Genomic DNA, 19401 nt, shown 5'->3' with positions numbered 1-19401 from the left:
GGGTATCACAGATCAAATCCCTTAGTTTCCTCTCTGAAGAAAGAAGGCAGAGTCAGCCCTCCTCTGTAGCAGAGCTGGGGAGGCCAATGCATTGGAATTCACATAGCAGGTGCTTCTTAAAGTGGGGTCCCTGGATAGGCAGGAACAAATGCAGAGAACTCACCCACCGAAGCATCCTGTCCTCCATGTGGGGCCAGGCAGTCAGCACTGGGTGCTGGGAGGGGAGGAAGGCCATCTCAGAGGCGCCCAGCCTTGCTAATCCCAGCTGCTGCCTGGCCACATCATGCTGAGGTCCACCCTCTCTCCTTCATGGGTCCTGCTTTCGATTCTGTTTCTTTCCGAGAAAAACCACACAAAGTTTCATTTTCTCTTTCTCCTAATGGGGTGGGGCGGATTGGGCGTTTGTCTTTGGAGTGTGAGTCCTGACAGCTGTGGGTCGAAGCTGACAGCTTCCCTGTAGGTTCAGAGGTTCCCCGAGTGGGGGCTCAGATGCCCAGCCTCCTGCGGCTCACACCCACAAGGCCACGGCACAGGTACCTGCTCCCAGGTCCACTGGGCCCCTTGCCTCTGCTGTGAGCATGGCCGAAGCTCCTGCTGACTCAAGCAAGAGAGGTAAGGCTCTTCCTCCTCCAGGGAGCACAGGTAATTCCTGGGGCTGGGGGCGGGTTCCTCCTTCTTTCCAGAGGTTGCTTGGCCCAGGTAACAGCAGTGGGTTGGAGAACAGGAGTGGGGCAGGGAGCCGAGCCATCCCTCCAAAGGCTCCTGTGTCTAGGTGCATGAATCGCCCCCAGCATCAAGAGCAGTGCTGTCCCGTTTCCTAGATGGCACAACCAACCCGGGCCCTGCATCATGAAGTCCCCGGCTATCACAGCCGCCAAGCACCAGTGGCTCTGCACAGTCATCCTGAGAACCAAAGCTTGGTGCTTGGAAAAGAGGCACATGCTCCTGTTTTCTGTGGGTTATATTCTTTCCTTGGTGACCATCTTCCTCTGGAGGCCACCAGGGAGAACTCCTCAGCCAGCATGGAGGGCCGCTCCTTTCTAGGGACCCCGCTAAGCGCCTGCGCACATGGGTGGTTTTCATTTTTTTTTCTTTTTTTGCTCTTATTCTGTGTTTTGCTGAATCCCTAAAGTCGCTGCTGTTGCCGCAGTTCCACCTGTGGGGAAACTGAGGCACAGGGCGTGTGCAGCAGGGGCTCAGTTCACCAGAGATTAAAAAGGAGAAGCGAGCGCTGGGGAGGAGTGATGGCGGCCGGCTGTGACCCAGGAGCACTGGCCATGACTAGTGCCCGCTCTTCCTGGTAGGACCCTGTAGGCACCGGGCAAGGAGGTTCTGCCTCCCCGAGCGACTTCCCTTGTTGCTGGGCTTGTCCCCTGCCCCTGCTCTGGTCTACAACCTCCCACTGTCAGACCCAGAGGCTCTCAGGCTTGCTCTTCATTCACCTCCCTGACCCCACCTGTCCTTTGGGGTCTGGGTGGCTCCGCAGCGCTCAGGGTGGGCTCCTCAAGAACTTACACTTTTTGCAAGACAAGGCAAAGCCAGGTGCAGAGTTGGTTGGGTGCCCCTCCCCTGGGTAAACTTGGTGGGTGAAGGAGGAGTGGGTGAGCCTGATCCTCTCATTGCTCTCCACCTGCTCCCAGCAGGGTAGCAACATTCTGATCACAAGAACAAGCCCCAGCCCCAACTGTGGGGTCACAAGCTCATTACTCCGCCCCACAAGGGCCTCTGCTGGGGCCAGGGCCAGCTGACTGTCTGCTGATCAGGAAAGAAACCCCAGATGTAGAGGAAGGGACCCAGGCAGTCCCAAGGAGAACCCTCCTCTCACCACCTGCAGTATTCTTAGGGGCAGAAACTTCCTGGTGACAGGCCAGGCCACCGCCCCTGTGGCTCTCCCAGCTGCTCTTCCCTGGGCGTCACCTGCACCTGTACACAGCGCCTGTGTCATGCTGTCAGCTGGCAGCGCCCCTGGGGTTTTTGTTTTTGTGTTAATGATGGGAGGTGATGGCTCTGATTTCCAGGCCTTGCCCTAGGAGGAGTAGGGGCTGTTTGCAAAGTTCCTCCTTGAGTCCCCACAAGGCTTAGGGCTCCTTGTGCTGAGACCAGGAAGCAACATGCCAGTTGCCCTGGGCCAACTGGGCAGTATCTGTCCAAGCAGAGGACAAAGCATTCGCTCATTCACTCACTCATTCATTCAACTTCCATTCCATGAACACCTACTGTGTGCCTGGCCCTGGGTAAGACATCAAAGGTCTGACAGGGAACCAGGCAAACAACAGGGACCCTGTGGGGATGTTCTGCAGGGGACCCAGCCAGAGCAGCCAACACCAGCAAGCACAGGGAGGAGGCTTCCCAGAGGAGACGGCTCTGAGCAGAGGTCAAGGAGATGCTGGACGAGTCTGAGAGGGTCTTTCTGAGTAGGGCCACATGCAGGCAAATGGACTGGGAGGAGCACAGGGGCCCTTGGAGAGAAGCTGGGGTCAGGTGCAGAGGAGACCCCCAGGGAAATGGCTGCATTTGGTGGCCCCCACCATCCTGGAGATGGTGGTGGGGGCAGAGAAATGGGGAAGCCCAGGACTCAAGAGAGACCTGAGTGTGGCATTTCAGGACTCCGTGATTGGGCACCCGAGGAAAGACCTGCTTCTGAATGTCTGTGGGGCTTGTGGCTCGGATCATAACGGCACCACTGAGGTTGACGACAGCAGGGGCATCAGAAGCACCGATGGCAAAGGCCCTGGGCCAGACATGCCTGCCCCCCCTTCCACCCCCTGCTCCTGGGACGTGGCGAGCTGAGCGTTCCCACCTGCCCTGGTGCCACGCCCGGGAGGGCACATGGAGAGGGTGTGCACTGCCTCTGTCCCCGTCACCCGCCCAGCCCACGTGCTTGTCTCTCCACACAAAGGCTCTACTTGATGCCATGGATAGTTTCTGCCCTGGACCTTACTCAAGAGGGGGCCTCCCTGGCCTCCTGGAGTCTTTGGCCCTCTCCGCCCAGGGGACCTGGGGCTCAGTTCTCTCTGCCTTCCCCTCCTCCCAGGCCACCTTGAGCAGAAGATCCTGCAGGTGTTGGGAGATGCCAGCTCCCCTCTGAAATCCTACCAGCTGGTGAAGGAATGCCAAGTGCCCAAGAAGGAGCTCAACTCTGTCCTCTACCGAATGGCCAAGGAGGGGACAGTCTCCCAAGTTGCCCCCGCAACATGGCGCTTGGGCACAGGTGATCCCGGAGGTGTGGATCCCACCCAGCCTGCCCAGGACAGCCATGGTAAACTGCGTTCCTGGGTGGGTTGGGCCCATGGGAGAGATCTGGGCAATAGACAAGCACAGATTTGGGCCTGGGTTTGAATCCAGTCTCTGCCACTTGGGGACATCTAATGTCCCTTGATTTTTTACTTTTTCTGGTCGATGGCGATGACAGTAGGGCCATTTCGTAGGAGCTGCTGGGATGACTAGGTGCAGAGAGCCCAGTACCAGCAGAGTAGGTCACAGCAAAGCACACGAGGTAAGAAAAACAATGATGGCAACATCACAGTGACCATGATGGTGGCCGAGCACACTCAAGGACACCTGAGCCCAGTTCTGGCCCCAGAGCCCTCGGACACCAAGCCTGGCACTCAGTGGGCTCCAACACTCACCTGGCCTCACACACCTCAGAGCTGGAGCCTGCTCTCCCAGCCCGTGCCCAGCCCCGACCCGCCTGTCTTCCTCCAGCCCAGAAGCCCCAGGAAGAAGCACCTGCCGCGGCAGAGAGTCCTGGCCTTCAGCTCAGCGAGCTGGGTAAGCACAGCCTCAGCTTCGTCCAGCCCCGCCGCCTCCACCCCAAGCCCTCCCAGAGGTACAGGTGTCACCAGTGCTGAGTCCAGTCCTACCCAAGGGGCTCCTACCAAGGGTCCTGAGGCCAGAGTTGGTCTTTGCGGCAGCCCAAGAATCTAAATGGCCGAGAAATTGTTTCTCTGCCGCTTCTGTGCACCTGCCAGGCGCAGGGCTGCGGCACCTGGCACACATCCTAGGTCACAGCTGCCCGCGGGGTATCCCTGCTGCTCCACCCAGGTCGCGGGCCCCTGTCCCCAGATACACAGCCAGCGAGCAGCGGGGCAGACCCACACTTGGGAGCAGGGTTTCCTTAACCACCTAGTTGCCCTGCCTCCCAGAGGAAAGGATCCTCGGGTTTCTGAAAGCCAGCGGGCCCTGCAAGGCCCTGCGCATCGCCCAGGCCCTGGGAATGAAGACAGCGAAGGACGTGAACCCGACCTTGTACAAGATGAGAAGCAAGCGCCTTCTGGACCAGGACCAGAAGCTGCACGTGTGGCGCGTCTCTGCACCAGGTAGGCCTCCCCTGCTGTCCACGCCCTTGCACGCAGCACCCAAGAGAAGCCATCGCGCCCAGCACCCAGTCCTTGGCGAGGGCCCTTCTGAGCACTTTGCCTGCTCCCCTTCATTAGAACCTGCCAGAAGCTTCTAGAGGTGGCACTGACCATCCCCTGGAAAAGGTTCCGGGAGAGAGAGTGCTGGAGGGCTGAGCCGCGATCTTGGGATTTTAAAGTTGGCCAAGAGAAGGTGAGGCAAGGCTCAGGCCCCTCAAGTGTGGCATCCAGGGCCTAGAGCCTCGGTCACCCCAGAGGCTGCAAAGATGTTTCCATTTTGATTTTTTTTTAAGTCAGAAGAAAACCAAACATTTTAACAATAACGGGCATCTAGGAATGAATGCAGCCTGGATGGTTTTTGTCTTCCTACGACGCAGTCATAAAGTATAATTTAATTTTATTTCCATATGGATGAAAGAGCCCACCCACAAAGACACCACGGCCCAGGGCCTTGGAGGTGGTGTGGTGGCTGGTGGGTCTGCAGAGCTGGGGAAGGAGCCTCCCCACATCCCCACAGTGCCCATGTGGGGTCAGCAACATGGGGAAGGATTGATGAGGTGGGATAGCAGCTGGAGTTCAAATCAGTGACAAGTTCAAATCAATGTCACTAGTCATAGGGGGCATCTGAGTGTTTGAAACAGGGGACAGGCCCCTGGGGTTCAGGGCCTGGAGCTGTGGGTGCCTCCCAGGGAGGAGGACAGAGGGTAGGGAGAGAGGACGTGGCTCCTGCAGTCCTCCCAGGAGCCATCCTGGGCCTGGGTGGCGGGGCAGCAAGACACCAGGAGGGCCACCTGCCATCTTGACCCTGAGCTCCCTCTGTGACACCCAAGCAGCTGTCCATCATGCAAGGCTGGAGTCACCCATGCAGGTTCCCAGGTTCCCAGATGGGGTGCCTGGGAATCCTTCTAACAAACTCTCCAGGGATGTTTGGTGCTGCCAACTGGCATCTGGAGCCTCAGACCCCTAAAGAGGTACAAAGGGATAGAGTAGAATGTTATTTTGCAGAAGATTCTGAAGGAAGAAATCCATCTGCTATAGCAGTGTGCCAGCAGAATCCAGTCTACATGATTTGCCAGAGTGGACCCAACTGCCACATCACCATCACAAACTCTGAAGGCATCCAGATCGGACAGGGGAACATCTTAATGAAGCAGAAACTCTCTGAGGGCAGCGGTAAGTCATCTGACAGGCACCCAGGAGGACGGACCTCAGAGGGCTTGCGGGGGACTCAGTCCTCCAAGGAGGAAGGACAGCTTCCTAATGTGCACGGCCCTCCTTTATAGCTGTTGTGAGAATGAGGGAGCCTGGATCAAACCTCTCCTGCTGTCCCTTCACTCCACTACCTTTTGCTCTTTTTAATGGAATGCAGTATTTTGGGAAATAATTCAAATTCTTCTTTGTCAGCAGAACATCACAGGTGCACTGCGGAGAGATTTCATTTTCTCTGGACACACTTCTTTCCCCACATCAGCATGTGTGGGAGGTTGGGGTTCAGGTCAGCAGAGACATGCTCATTTTGTTGAAATGCAGAGCTACAGGCTGAACATGCTCCATGCCAGGCACCAGGGCACAAGGGCGCCAGCCTCTTTCAGTCCAGCCCGGCGCCCCGTGTGAGAGCACCAGCCCCAACTTCAGACGCATCCCGTAACCGTGGGAGAGCCTGGCTCTACCCGGGCCACAGTCCCCCGGACGTGAGATGAGGAATTTTGTTCCGGTGTCTTGATGATCATCTCCCCAGTGTGGACCCTCCCATGTCACCTCCTCGATTTTGTCGACGTCCCTGTTTGTTTAATCAGTGCTGTCGAATGGTTCACTCCCCACCCCCGACTTGAATATATTTTAAAATAAAAATTTTAGCTTTCCCCTGAGTTGAAAGCCATGAAGTTCACCATAAAGATAAATGTCCAGGAGATGAAATGACGTGTTGAGAACAAGGAAAGGTCTCCTGATGGGATCAGAAGGCTGAGAAGGACCAGGAAGCAGGCAACGGGTGACTACTGAGACTGCAGGTGTCCCCATGGGACCCTGGGCAGGGCCCCACTCGGGACACCCTGGCTGCAGCTCCTTGGCTACCTGCTCTCCAGTCCAGACGTCCTGAAGCCCCTCCTAACACTGTGTCACTGTTCCAGGTCCCACAGCTCCCAACCAGCTGCCCCCAACTGCCCCAGGTGATTCCTTGGCTCAGGGACCCCTGGCAGGTGGCTGGGGGTCCCAGGAAATCCACATGGAGCGGTCCCTGCTCAGACGGGTGCAGGTGGGACACAGCAACGAGATGACCTTGCACAGCGACCTGCTGGAAGGCCCTGCCCACGGACTGTCATCCAGCCCCCCAGGTAACTGGCGTCCTGTGGCCACGTTCTCCCCCACCCCACTCAGTTCCTGGGGGGCAGGAACAGGAGCCAGAGTCTTTTGAGGGGGTCTTTTCCTTCCAAGAGACTGAATCACTCTGTGGCACAGGTGGGGTATTTAGAGATGGCACGCCGGGTCCCCGTCCCCTAGCACTGACCAGCCGGAGACCGGTTTCCCCATCTATAAGACCAGCACGTCCTCCCTGAGAAGCCGAGGCTGGCCCGCTGAAGCAGGGTCAGCACAGTGACCAGAGGCCCTGAGCCAGGGCCTCCCAGGCAGGGACAGACGGGTTGGGAGGGGCACCGCAGGGGCCCAGGAGCAGGGGCCCAGCTGGGGGAGAGGTCAGCCAGGGGAAGAGTGTGGGGTTCTGCCAGCAAGGGTCGGAGGTCGGGAGGGAGGCCAGGCTGAGTGTGGACAGCTCTTTCCAGAAGTCTGGGTGGAGGAGCCAGATGGCAGGGGCTGGGGCTGGGCATGAGCAAAACCAAAGGTGGAGACCCTGACCCAGCCCTGCCAGGAAGCAGAGAGATGAGATGAGGAAGGAATCACTGGGTTCCAGAGAAAGGCTGAGGTGCCAGGTCCTCTGGGGGCTCTGGAGGGCAGGAGGAGTGGCTGCCTGGTGGTGAACAGGGCATGGACCTCGGCTGTTGACCGAGCCAGGTGGCCACTGGTGAAGTCAGCAAGGAGGACTTGGAGCCAGGCTGGGAGCTGGGCTCTGGGGCCACCGTCCAGCTGCCCACTCCTCCGGGCGTCTCTTCGGCTGGTCCGCAGTCTCAGCCACGGCCGGTGACTCGGAAACTTCATTTGAAACGCGAACGCCCCAGCCAGACCCTCACCCCAAGGCGGACGCAGTCCAGAGAGTCCACATCAAGTCCTGCTTCCTCGAATACACCACCATCGGCAACAGCAACAGGATGACCGTCCTCCCAGCAGGCCCAGGGGCCACCAGCCCAGGCTCAGCCGCGGGGCCTGGAGATGGCCAGCAGGACCCCGGGGAGCTGAAGGAGGGCGCAGGTGGGCTGGTCCCCTCCCCTGGTCCCCAGCCGCCCATTTCCCAGGGCTGGGAGGCAGGGTGAGTGATGGCGAGGACAGGCGGAGTGGCTACTGAGGTCACCTCTTCCAGCCCAGGGCCTCACTCTAGCTGGGCCTCCGACCTCTCCTCTGTAAGGGGATGACAAGAGCAGTGTAGTGACCCCCGCAGGCCTCCTGAGGAGGGGATTGGATGAGCAGGCGAAGCACTCAGCTGCCTGCCCAGCCCAGGGCACGATCAGCAGCAGGAGGTGCAGCTATTAATGTGGCCTTGAGAGGCGCTGGACACCACAGCCAGCAAGACTTTTGGGGGGTGGGCGGCCCTGCAGCAGCCACAAGGCCCTGGGCATGAGTGTCACCTGCCCAGAGCTCAGGCCTCTCTCAGGATCTGCTGGGGTCCCGGTTGGGTTGTCCTCGAGGACATCTACTGACCTGAGTCCTTCTCTGCTGATGCTCAGCTGTCCCAGGACTCTGTCCTGACTGTGGGGTTGAAACTGCCATCAGCCGGGAGAGGGAGGAGTGGTCACAGAGCGCTGGCCACCCCCTGGGAGGGAGCTCACCTCCCTCTCCTGCACCCACTCCAGGGGCCTGCATGTGGCCCCAAGGTGAGCTGGGCAGCCTGGGCCCAGCTGAGTGTCAGCAGAGGGGTCCTTCTGCCACAAGAAGAAGAGAAAGGACATGCGCAATTAGCAATCCTGCCATGTTCTGCCCCTAGGGACTTGACCCTCTGGCTCAGAGCCAGGGGTTCCACTGTGCAGGAGAAGAGGGTGCCAGGGCTGAGGGGACTGCCCGAGGTGGGCACAGGGTGGGGAGGGCGTACCTGGTGGGCAGAACAGCACAGGCAACAGCCTAGAGGCGAGGACGAGCGGGTAGGGGTGTGCATGTGCCAGAGCCCAGCTCCGGCTGCAGAGGGCGTGCTGGAGTCACCCTGAGGCCGTGGGAGCCAGAGAAGGGCCTGGAGGCCGAGGTGCTGCCTTCAGTGTGGAGAAGGCGGTGCGGGGGGGGGGGGGGGGGGGGGGGGGGGGGGGGGATTCAGCTCCCAGGCTTCCAGGACCTGGGACAAAAACTCACCAGTGGTCACAAAACCAGATTGGCAGACTCTAGTGGTCAGGCCAGCCTCCATCCGCCAGCCTCTGCAGTCGAGGGTCATATATCCCAGGTCCTGAGGGTCCGTCCTTTAAGCCCCAGCACAGTCCTTTAAGCCCCAGGCCTCACCCCCACCTTCCCACTTGTCTCCAGGACCCTTGGGCGTCCCAGGAATCAGTGAGACCACGTAGGGCACGGGGGAGGGGCAAGTTCCCGGGCCAGGCAGGGAGCCTTCTGCAGATGCAGAGGGGCAGTTGGGGAGGCCAGGGGCGGCAGCGGGGGCGGTGGCTGAGAAGCTCCTACCCAGCAGAGACCTGGGAAAGCCCTGGGCTGGGGACAAGGGTGGTTGGCTGGTGACCGGGCAGAGGCTAGGGAGCAAGAGGGCTGACCCCCTGGGCCCAGGGCTGTGGCTGTGACAGGGGCGGCTGAGGCTGGAGGCCCAGGTGAAAGCCACATCTTGTTTGGAGTGAGCAGGGGGGCAGCCGCTGGGCGAGCAGGGACCGTGGTGAAGCCCGGGATTTTACAGCCCCGCTGGAGGCCATCTGGGCAAAGCCAAGGGTCTGAGGGGAGCTGGGAGCTGCCACAGTGTTCAGAAAGGGCCGGGCCTGGGAGCGAGGATGCTCAGGTGTCCACTGGGCAAACAGGGGACCATGGCCTCAGTCCCCAGTTCTCTGGATGGCCTTGGTTACTCCAGGGGCCTCGTGCTCCTTCGATGATGTCTTCTCCTCCCACAGATCCCCCTTCTGAAGCCGAGCCGTCCACAAGCGAGGTCCCCGAAGATGGGGGCCAGGAAGCCCCGGGCAATCCTGCGCAGCTCACCCCCAAGCTGAGGGAGATGACTCTTGGAAACAGCAGTCCCCCCCCTGCAGAGCACAGTGTCTCTGTGGGTGGACGCAGGGAGCTGGAGGGGGGCGAGTAGCAGGGACCTGGGGCTGCACTTGGGAGGCGGCAGGTGCCGAGGAACCGGGGCAGGGTGCCTTGTCTCATGGACTCTGGACCTGCCCGCTGCCCACATCTGGCCAGCAGGAGCCGGCTTTCAGGGTGGGGAAGGGCTCAGGCTGAAGACTGACCAGAAGCAGCCTTGGTGCCATGAGGAGGGCTGGCTGGGTGGGCTCTCTGTTCTCTCTGGGGCCGGGGCAGGTCCTGCCTCCTGGCCTTCCGCCTTGGCTGCCTGCGCGGGACATCACAAACTCACGTCTAAGTCCCCCAGAGCTGCAGCAATGGGGGGGCCTGGAAACGACAGACCCCCGTGACAGAATGGGCGCCCTTACAGGAGGCTGAAGGAGCTGGTTTCTCCCCTTTGCACACAGCTTCCCTCCCTGGGAGGACACAGCAACAAGTGCCATCTTCCAAACAGAGCAGCCCTCGCTCGGCACACGGAGCTGTGGCACCTTGGTGTCGGCCTTCCCAGCCCCCTGAGCTGTGAGCATTAAACTTCTGGTGTTTATAAAGTGCCCAGTCAGAGGTGTTTTGTTACAGCAGCCGGATGCACTGAGACACCGACCCACACTCTTCTCTTCCTTGAAGTCCTGCCTTCAAGCCCTGTCATGCCTACCTGACCTTCTAGAATCTTCCCTTCTCTAGAATTGATCTAGGATTTCTTAGTTGAACTCTCAGAGAGCAAATTGCTCCCTGACCTCCTGCAGTCCCAAGCAAGTCTTTGGCTGGCCCAGGGGTCAGGTGACCTTCGCTGACCCATCAGCAGGGACTGGCCAATCTGAGTCACAGGGCTGATCCTTGGAACAAGGAGGCCGTCAGCGGGTCCCCCTTACTCAGCCTTCGTGGGACCGCTGGATAGGCAAGAACCTCAGGAGTCCCTTGCACAACCTCAGGGGTCCCCTCCAAGGCTGGGGACTTTACAGGGCTCTGTGGCCCTGTCTGTTCACTTTCACACCTCCAGGGACAGCGACTGTGGGACAAAGCTCCTTGCCGGCCACCTGCTGCAAGCCGAGCCCTGCTTGGGGCTGCAGAGTCGGGAGAAGACCCACCCTCATGGTGGCTCACAGTCAGGAGCCGTGACCGTCACAGGAGACATGGGACAGTGAGGCACACAGCCCAGGAGGCCTCTCAGGGAGCAGAGAGCCCTGGAGCCCTGTCTGCCAGGCCACACAGAGGGGCAGTTGGTGGGACGGGAATGGTGCTCCAGGCAGGGACAGCCCTGGCCAAGGCGTGGAGGCCCGACGGGCGACTTACTCAGAGAACCACAGAAGAGCAGGGTGGCCGGGAGCCCACAGCCAAGAAAGTGCGGGGAGGCTGAGGGCCAGGGACTGCACTGGGCCACTCCCAGGAACCAAGAGAAGCCAGGAGGCCACCCTGCGGCCGGCCGAGAACCCAGCGGCTCTGAGCCTGAGGCAGCTGGGGTCATCACGGGAGCAGGGCTCCTGTCCCCTGAGCTGGACGGCACAGCCCTGCTGGGGAGAAGTCACCGCAGCCTCGCCGTGGGCTGGAGCCTCCAGATCACGTCCTGGGGGGGAAGCCCGTCTCAAATACCAGCCACCAAGTCGGAGGGCTTCCAACTGCGTCTGGTTCTCGGCTCCGGGACTGACTGCCTTCCGCAGGAGCTGGGGACCCGTAGCCAGCCTCAGCGCGTTCCTGAGGGCGCTGGCTCCCCGGCTGTGGGAGGCGGGAACACCACGGCTCCCGCTCCAGCCCGGACCGGAGCATCCATTTTTCCTATGAAATCTGCCCTTCTGCATAATTGATTTGTCATCAGTACTCTGGCGAAGCCTTACTGGCAGCTGATGGGGGCTGGAGGTGAAGGTCAGTGCTGGTCTCTTCGGGAAGGAAATTGACTAGTCGCTGTTAAAAGCAGAGAATGAGCAGGTTGTCCATCCCGCCCTCGTTCTCCCTGTCTGCCTGTCTGTCCACCCTCCCTCCTGGGGGATACCTGCAGAGGAATCCTGCAGCCCCGAGAGGGGCGGGAATTTGTTCCGTGAACTGGAAATGCTTCTCCAAACCCACACGACCTGCTCAGAGGGCGATTCTGCGTCTCATCCCAGCCCAGCTCCCACTCAGGGGTCCTCTCACCTGTGTTTCAGAAGACAGCTGGGACCAGAAGCCTAAAGCAGGGAGAGCCCAGGGAGGAGTTAAGGAGCACTTTGGTTCATGTGACAGAAGCCTAGTTTACCCAAGCGTAAGCCAGAACTTATTTGCTCATGCCACTGGGAAGTCAAGGGACTCCGAGGTTCAGGAATGGCTGGATCCAGGGGCTCAGTCCGATGCTCAGGCTTCTTTCTTGCCATCTCTCTAGAAACTCTCTATGTGGCTCGGCTGCAGCACCCAAGGCTGAGGCCACCAGCTTAGCGACCCCAGCAGAAAGAGCCGTCATCAAATCAAACACTGTCTGTCATGTCCCACGGAAGATCCTGATTGGTAACTCAGGGCATGTCCCCAAGAAAGAGAGGCTCTGTTACAAGAAAGGGGCGGAGGAGCCAACTAGCAAAACCCAGGCCACTGTAGCCCTGGGTGAGGGTGTTTCTCCCAGAGTCCCCCCGCCCCCCAGCTGGCTTTACTGGAGGGACGACTGGGAGGTGGCTCACTCTGTGGACCCATGTGGCCTTTCCACAGGTCCCTGTGAGGGAGGGGGCGGCAGGCTCCCGCCCTTCCTGGGCCTGAGGCTGGATGCACAGGGGGACCGAGGCCTTACCCAGAGGTGGCAGATGCCATTGATGGCACAGGACAGGGACTAGGTTCTGTCAGTGCTGCCCAGCCTTCCTTGTGACCCTCCTGCTCCTCTGTCCCCACTAGGGCAGCACCGAGAATCCTCTTTGTCCCCTTCACAGACGCTCTGTGGGACCAGAGTGGTCATATGGGGCTTTCTTTTCGTCTTCAGGGCTGGACATGGAAACCAGGGCCACGGGCATGGGACCCAGCACGAGGCACCATCCCCAGCCCCCCCCCAGGCGGCTTTAAACTGGGCAGTATGCACGGTGGGATGGGTGGGCGGGGGTCGGTGGTGACCCGTAAATCACAGATGACCCTCCTCAGGCCTTCAGCAGCCCGGGGAGGGCAGGCGCTGCCCCCACGGGGCAGGGTGGCGGCTCCCAGGGGAAGCTCAGGGGGAGGAGAAGTGCTCTGGTGCTTGGTCCAGGAGCCAGGCCCCGGGAGGGCGAGGGTTCAGAAAGCCAGGGGCAGGTTCCAGACAAGTCCAGAGGTGAAAGGAGCGAGGTCACTTGCAAAAGACAAAGGAAGAAGGAAACCCGGAGTCCAAGGGGTACAGGGCCCCACGCAGCCACGTGGCCAGTGGCGGGGAGGGCGGACCCCAGAAGATCTGCCCGGGAGGGAGGGGGGTCTGGGGGTGTTCCTTGCTGAAGCTGCTCAATGACTTTTCCCCCAGGCTGCTTTGTCGGGAAAAGATGGTGGTGCTCCCTCCTCATCCAGGGGCACGCTGAGAGGGACCACTTAGGAAGGGACCCCGTGCGGGGCGGGGGTGAGAAGCTGGGGGCCTGACACTGCGAGGAAACTGTAAAGCGCCCGGGGCCGGCCCAGTCTGGAGGCTGGCGATTGTTTAGGGATTCATCTATAAACGTAGTGGGATACCGCACGTCTATCGGCAGTTTTGAACTAAAACAAAAAGCAGGACTTGCAAACCAACAAAGCTCGGGTCGGGCCTCACCCAGCAGCTCAAGACCAGGTGGTCAAGCACGTGCTGTCCCTCATCTCTGGCTCCCTCAGACTCAGCTGCCTCAGGTTCCAAATGGAGATGCTCCAGCCACAAAGAGTTCTGTCCTGCTGGTGTCAAAGTGGCTGCCCTGGTTCCAGACTTCACACTCCCAGCAAAGACCAGAGTGGCTTTTAAACCACTCCAGGATTGACAGTCTCCTCCTGGCCACGTGGATGAGAGTCATTAGCTGTAGCCAGTCTGGACCTAATTCTGAACTTGGGGGAGCTTAAATACATATGATCTGTGCATTTTCAGAGTACCTTTATTCCCCCTCTTAGTAGCTGAGGAAATTGGGTCTGGGGTGGGGGGGAGTGGCTTGGCCAAGGTCACACGGCTACTGAGTGAAACTGCCAATTCCAACCTTTGAGTTCATAACCAGACTTCTCCAGCCCCGATGGTCAGCCCACCACCCCAGACCCAGCCCTCCCACCTACCACTTCTGCTGGGGACAGCACAACAGGGCCAGCCCATGGACAGCCAGGCTGTGTCCAACGAGGGGGCAGCAGGACTGGCATCTTGTACTCTGTGAGACACTCCTCCCACAAGAGGCCATGGAATAGGGGTTCCCTGTCAGGCAGGCTGCGCAGGGTGGGTGGTTCTCAGGGATCCACTGCCCAGCGGGTAAACCCAGGCTCATGGAGTCAAAGCCATGGTCCAAGGGACAGAGACCGGTCTGGAACCCAGGCAAGTTCTTAGGATGTGGAAGGACAGGGCCAAGGCTGCAGCCTGGCTCTGCCCACCTGCCTCCACCTTTGTGGTCAGCTCTGCCCATGTGTCTCGCTGGCTCCTGCAGCCCCACCCCCACCAGGATCCCCAGAGTGGCCTCCATCAGTTCTGTGTCCACCAACCACTGGAGAAGCTGCCCAGCAGGAGAGGGTGACAGCCCTGGGAGCAGGAGGGTCAGAGGGCAATGGCTGCCCAGCTGAGGCTTCAGAGGTGCCTCTGGGAAGGCCGTGCCCACCCAGCTCCCGTGGCCTCAGCTGGCAGGTTGTGGCGGCAAACCTGCTCCTGAGCTCCCTGATGCCCCCAGCATCCCATGTGAGGGCTCCGGCCTCCTGCCGCCCTTCCCAAGGACCCTCCTGACAGGCGGCCTTGGGTGTCCCAGGTAATTCACCTCCCCCCTGGGGTTCTCCACACAAGGGGACCTCGGGCAGCCTTGGGGACTAGGACACAAGTGTTGTGGGAGGGTGCCCTCCTGCAGAGCAGCCTTCAGCGCCCAGCAGAAAGAACGCTCCACCCCAAATGCCAGGCCCAGACTGAGGACGCGGGTGGCTGGTGGTATGGCAGGTTGCAGTGGGTGGGCATGGTATCACGCTGCAGGGGCATGTCACTGAGCATGACCACATCAAGTGCCGTCCCTCTGACCCTCAGCTTCCTCCTCTAGGAGGAAGAAAAGCACCTTCTGCGTGGTCAGATAAGAGGGGCTCTTGTAGGGATCCCAGGTCACCCTACAGCTACTGATTGACAAAGGTCTCCCGGTGGGGGCCCAGGCAGGGCTTCCTCAATGTGCCTCGCCTCCCCAGGTGGGGACATCTGTGCCTGCCACTAACTGGCACACCAAGCCTCAGCGGTGACCCCCAGCAGCTCTTGCTGGGTCCCAGAGAAGGCGTGAGGCAGAGCCGCTTGCCACCCAGCGCCACCTTCTGGCGACTCTATGGCAGTAGGGGGCTGGAGGCGGGGAGACCTGCTGCCACCCGCCTGGCCAAGCACCACAGCTCCAGCATTTCCACAGCCTTGGGCCGAGCGCCACCTGCTGGCCGTTGGCTACCCGACCGCCACTCACCAGGCTGAACTCGGAAACTTTGAAAACAAGGGTCAGGCAGGGGCTCCGGGACCCCTTCTGCTCCTTCCCTAGCAGTGGCCAGACACACGCCATGTCCCCATGGCTTTGGGGTGTTGCACACCCCCAAAGTGGGCACAGAGCCCTGGCCAAGCTCCTGTGTCGCTCTCCCACTGGCCTCTCCAGCAGTGCCAGAGCCCAAAGCCCAGGAAGGGCCCAAACCCAGGGCCACTCTAGGGTGGTTTTCTTCCTTCCTGGGGACACTCCTGCAACCTGCCCGGCTCCCAGGGAGCCTCCACCACAGCTCCTGCAGGAGCCACGAGGAGCTCACCGCAAACTCACTGGCAGCCTGGCGGCTCCCCCAACCCTTCCTTCCACCAGCTCTGCGGGAAAGGTTTCTTAACCCCCTTCACCTGGTGAAAAAAGTGAAACAGAGGTCGAGCCACTCGCAGGGTCACACAGGCAGAGTCAAGCCCACCGGGATCAAACCCAGGACGCGGGAGTGAAGACAGCTGTGGTGGGAAGAGCCCCACATCCTGCTCCGAGATGCCTCTTCTAGGTGGTGAGGAAGTGGAGTTGGGGGTCCCCGCTGAACCCCAAGGACACCTGATCAGCCCATGCTCTCCCTTCGGCTCAGCACATAGGGGGACACAACAGCGCAGGGACACGGAGGACAAAAATGGGGCCACCCCAGGTCCAAAGTCCAGAACTAGCCTCCTCCAGCTGGATGGCCTTAGGCAGGCACCTAGTCTGTCCTCGATCTCCTCGTGTGTGACCTGGGGTGATCGCCACCCTCTTTCTGTGATTGTCTTTAGGAGGGAGGGAACAGTGGCCACTTGGAGTGTAGCAGGGGGCAGTGAGGTGGAGGTCTCTTCATCCCCCTGCCACCTGGAGCTGCCCCACCTCAGCACCCCTGGTCACTGCCTTTCCAGGACTGGTCCTCCTCCTTGACTCCTGCTCAGCCCCAGTTTCCTCCTGCCTTGGGCTCAGCCCTGGTGACGCAGCGGCTTTACTCTCTGGGCTCTGGTGGGGCTGAGTGACCCCCACGCACCTCTCACAATGTCACAGCCATGTATTCTGCTGACCACCATCACCTCCCGCCCCGCCCAGAGGTCATGGGGTCACTGACACAGAGGCCATCCCTCGACAGACCTCCCCAAGTGGCAGCCAGGCCCAGGGCTGGAGCCTCAGCCCCTTCCTGCCCACTGTTGGGTGTCCACCGCTGGCTGTGTGACCTCTGGTAACAAGTCCCCCTTAGCCTCAGTGTCCTCATCTGCAAAATAGGGGCTTAAAAGAGCCCACCCGTGGAGAGCCCTTGAGCGGTGCCTGTGGGTGGCCATGTGCTTGTGGTCCCCGGCACAGCCACAACCTAGGCAGCACACAGTACATCTACCGTGGGGCAACTGAGCCACATCCTGTTGGTCAGACCCCTCCGTAACCTCAAGGTGCCTGGGCCCTTCTACAGGTGGAGAGGACAGGCCAGTGGGTTTGGAGGGCTTCAGTCAGTGAAGTGGACACAGGCCTCAGCTCCCATCATCCCTCCAGGGGTGGCAAAGGCTGATGCTGACGAGGACTGACCCCACTCCCTCGGAGTTTACAGAGCCACCTGCTGAGCCCCCCCCCGGAACAGCCCACCTCCAAACAGCCCATGAACTGGGCCAACTGCCTGTCCTCCCCGGGGGGGGGGGGGGGGGACTGGGGACCCTCTCTGCTCTGACTGGCCAGCCACCCACACTTCCTGGCTGTCTTCTGCAGGCAGTTGGGACCTCCAGAGCCAGAGGAGCCCGGGGCAGGCCACAGGTCATTGTCCGGCATCTCTGGGCTCCCCATCGCAACTCAGGGGGACAGGGTGGGCTCATTCCCCAGCACCATGGTATCTGTCCCCAGCGTGCACTTGTCAAAATCCCCTTCCTGTTCCAGTGCAGGGGACTTTCAAACCCCGGGCTTCCTCCAGGGAAGCAAACCAAGAACGGAAAACTCACCCTGCTCCTAGTCAACGCCACCTGCGGGGGGACGCCGTCGCCCCAGCCGCTTTCCGGCCACGTCGAGGGAGTGTGCAGCTGCTGAGAAAGAATCCTCCCCGACACGAAAAAACCCACCCTCCAGTGGTGCGTGGGAGCCAGCCCGGCAGACTCCCTGTGGGGTATGAATCACTTTGTAAATTAAAAAGTATCTGGGTGCGTGGAGAAAGATCTAGAAGGAAACCTGAGCGCAGGTGCAGCGGAGCCTGCCCCGGGTGCGAGATTCCCACCGAGGGGGTTCTTTAGGGCTTAATGGGTCTTCTGCAAGGCCCGTGGGGCAGGTGGGTGGGCATGAGCATCTACCAGAGGAGCAGAGTCCTGCTGGGACAGACCCCTGGAGCCCTGGACAAGGTGGACCCTGGCCTGGACCTAGCTGGCCATGGCCGAGACTCTGACCACCAGGTGGCGCCCCTGGTCTTTTTTTTTGCAGCGTGAGCCCAAACTTGAATTCACTGGGCAGAAGGGCAGGGGTCAGTCTCCACTCAGCCCAGCACCCCTGGGTGGGACTGACCCCCGAGGCGCGTCCCTGTGGACCACCACCCCTCGAGTTAGGCAGTTCCCTGGCATAGCGTGGGTGGTCACTCCACGAATGTGTCCCCCCTGCCCAGGTGTGTAGCCTCAAGGTTACTTACCTTCAGCTTACGTCAGAGCAGGGGCCACTAGGGGGTCCATCTGTTCTGGCCACCTCTAGCCGTCTCTGAGACTCCTGCTCCCCGAGGGCTCCTGCCCTGTTGTGCCCTCCCCGCCACACTGGGGTCTGCTCTGCCGCCCTGACAGCTTTCGTCTTTGCCCTTTCTACTCTACCCCACAGGATGACATCTCATTGTCCAGCAATGTCCTAGACAGATGCCCAGGCCCTGGCCCTGCAGATCTCAACCCAGCAGGTCTCTGTGGGATCCACGAATCTGTATTTCATGTAAATACCATCGGAAGCTCCTCGCTGGAAACCCTCTGAGATGACCTCTGCTTGTCCCTGAGCTGCCGTGCAGGACTGGCCTGACCCCTCTGGTCCCTCAGCTGCCCCTCTTGACCTCATTCAGCCTCCCTCCCTGCCCCAGTGTCACCCACGCCCTCCTGCCCCAGGACCCCTGCACGTGCTCCACCTATGCTTCTTCCTCTCTGCATTTCCTGGCTCATCTTCAGGGTGTCAAGAGACCCTCCCTGTCCCCCCAGCCACTCTCTCCCAGGGCCAGGCATGTCTCATCCCCAGTGGAGACTCTGGGTGCAGGGCCTGTCACACGGGGCTGACCCACAGCTCAGACTCAGCCCTGACATGGTGGGATCGGTCCCCGTGGCGTCCTGTCTCCCCCTGGACTTGAGCCTGTCAGTTCCTACTCCCAGGACGGACGTGCTCAAGTTGGGCAGCCCCTTTTCCTGGGCTCTGCGGCTGGACCCTGCCTCACCTTCGGCATGGGCTTCTGGGCCACCCTGAGTAGAACCTCGTCTCTGCCCCATGGACTGTGTCCCACACTCACTGGGCCCTGGTGTCCTCCCCAGGGACTTGCAGTGTCGACCACGGGGCTGGGCAAGCCTGCATCGGTGGGCAGTCCTCAGACCCCAGGGGGTCAGCATCTGCCGGTGGACTTCACAGAGATGCCAGCCCAGGGTCCACGAGGCCCCGCCTGGGTGTGGCTGAGGTCCAGCTGTCCCCAGGAGGCCTGGTACAGGCCAGCCTCGGGGCTCACATGCCACTCAGCCCAGGGCCAGTGCAGACAGGGCTGGGGTGACACTAAGAACGGAGAAATTCTGACCTTGGCCTTTGGAGGACTGAGAGCTGCACCCTAGATGCCGGCCCCCTGGTCTGTCTGGCCCTGCGGCTGCCTTGGTGGCTCAGCCTTACCCCAGGCTGTGTGGCCTCGGGCAAGCACCCGCCCTCTCTGTGCCTGGTGTCCCGTTGGCATTGACTGTCAGGATTGCTGTGGACATGTTTGGACAGGCCTGACACAGTGAGGCCGAGGGAAGGAAAGGGTCAGCAGGGAGCAGAGGCCCCTGAAGAAGCCCCGCCTCCTCTGGCCAGCAGCAGGTGCACAGTGCAGGCCCCCTGGCTCCCGTCCCCCTCTGCCACCTGCTGCTCTCTCAGCCTCGGTCCCCTCACCTGTAGGGGTCCCCACCCATCCA

General features: G+C 60.7%; 1 protein-coding gene across 1 annotated transcript; it reads left to right on the top strand.

Annotated features, from left to right (window-relative positions):
* The first annotated feature begins 403 nt into the window (after positions 1 to 403).
* Positions 404 to 10300, top strand: ZBP1 (Z-DNA binding protein 1). Its single transcript, XM_081292352.1, has 8 exons — positions 404 to 612; positions 3035 to 3259; positions 3706 to 3771; positions 4146 to 4319; positions 5364 to 5531; positions 6488 to 6691; positions 7476 to 7718; positions 9554 to 10300. The coding sequence occupies exons 1-8, from the start codon at positions 579 to 581 to the stop codon at positions 9736 to 9738; spliced, it is 1299 nt and encodes a 432-aa protein (XP_081148478.1). The 5' UTR covers positions 404 to 578; the 3' UTR covers positions 9739 to 10300.
* Positions 10301 to 19401: the final 9101 nt, after the last annotated feature.

This window comes from Spermophilus citellus (genome assembly GCF_964194105.1).
Source record: "Spermophilus citellus genome assembly, chromosome: 4".
Taxonomy (NCBI): domain Eukaryota; kingdom Metazoa; phylum Chordata; class Mammalia; order Rodentia; family Sciuridae; genus Spermophilus; species Spermophilus citellus.
This window is presented reverse-complemented; position numbering and strand designations above follow the sequence as displayed.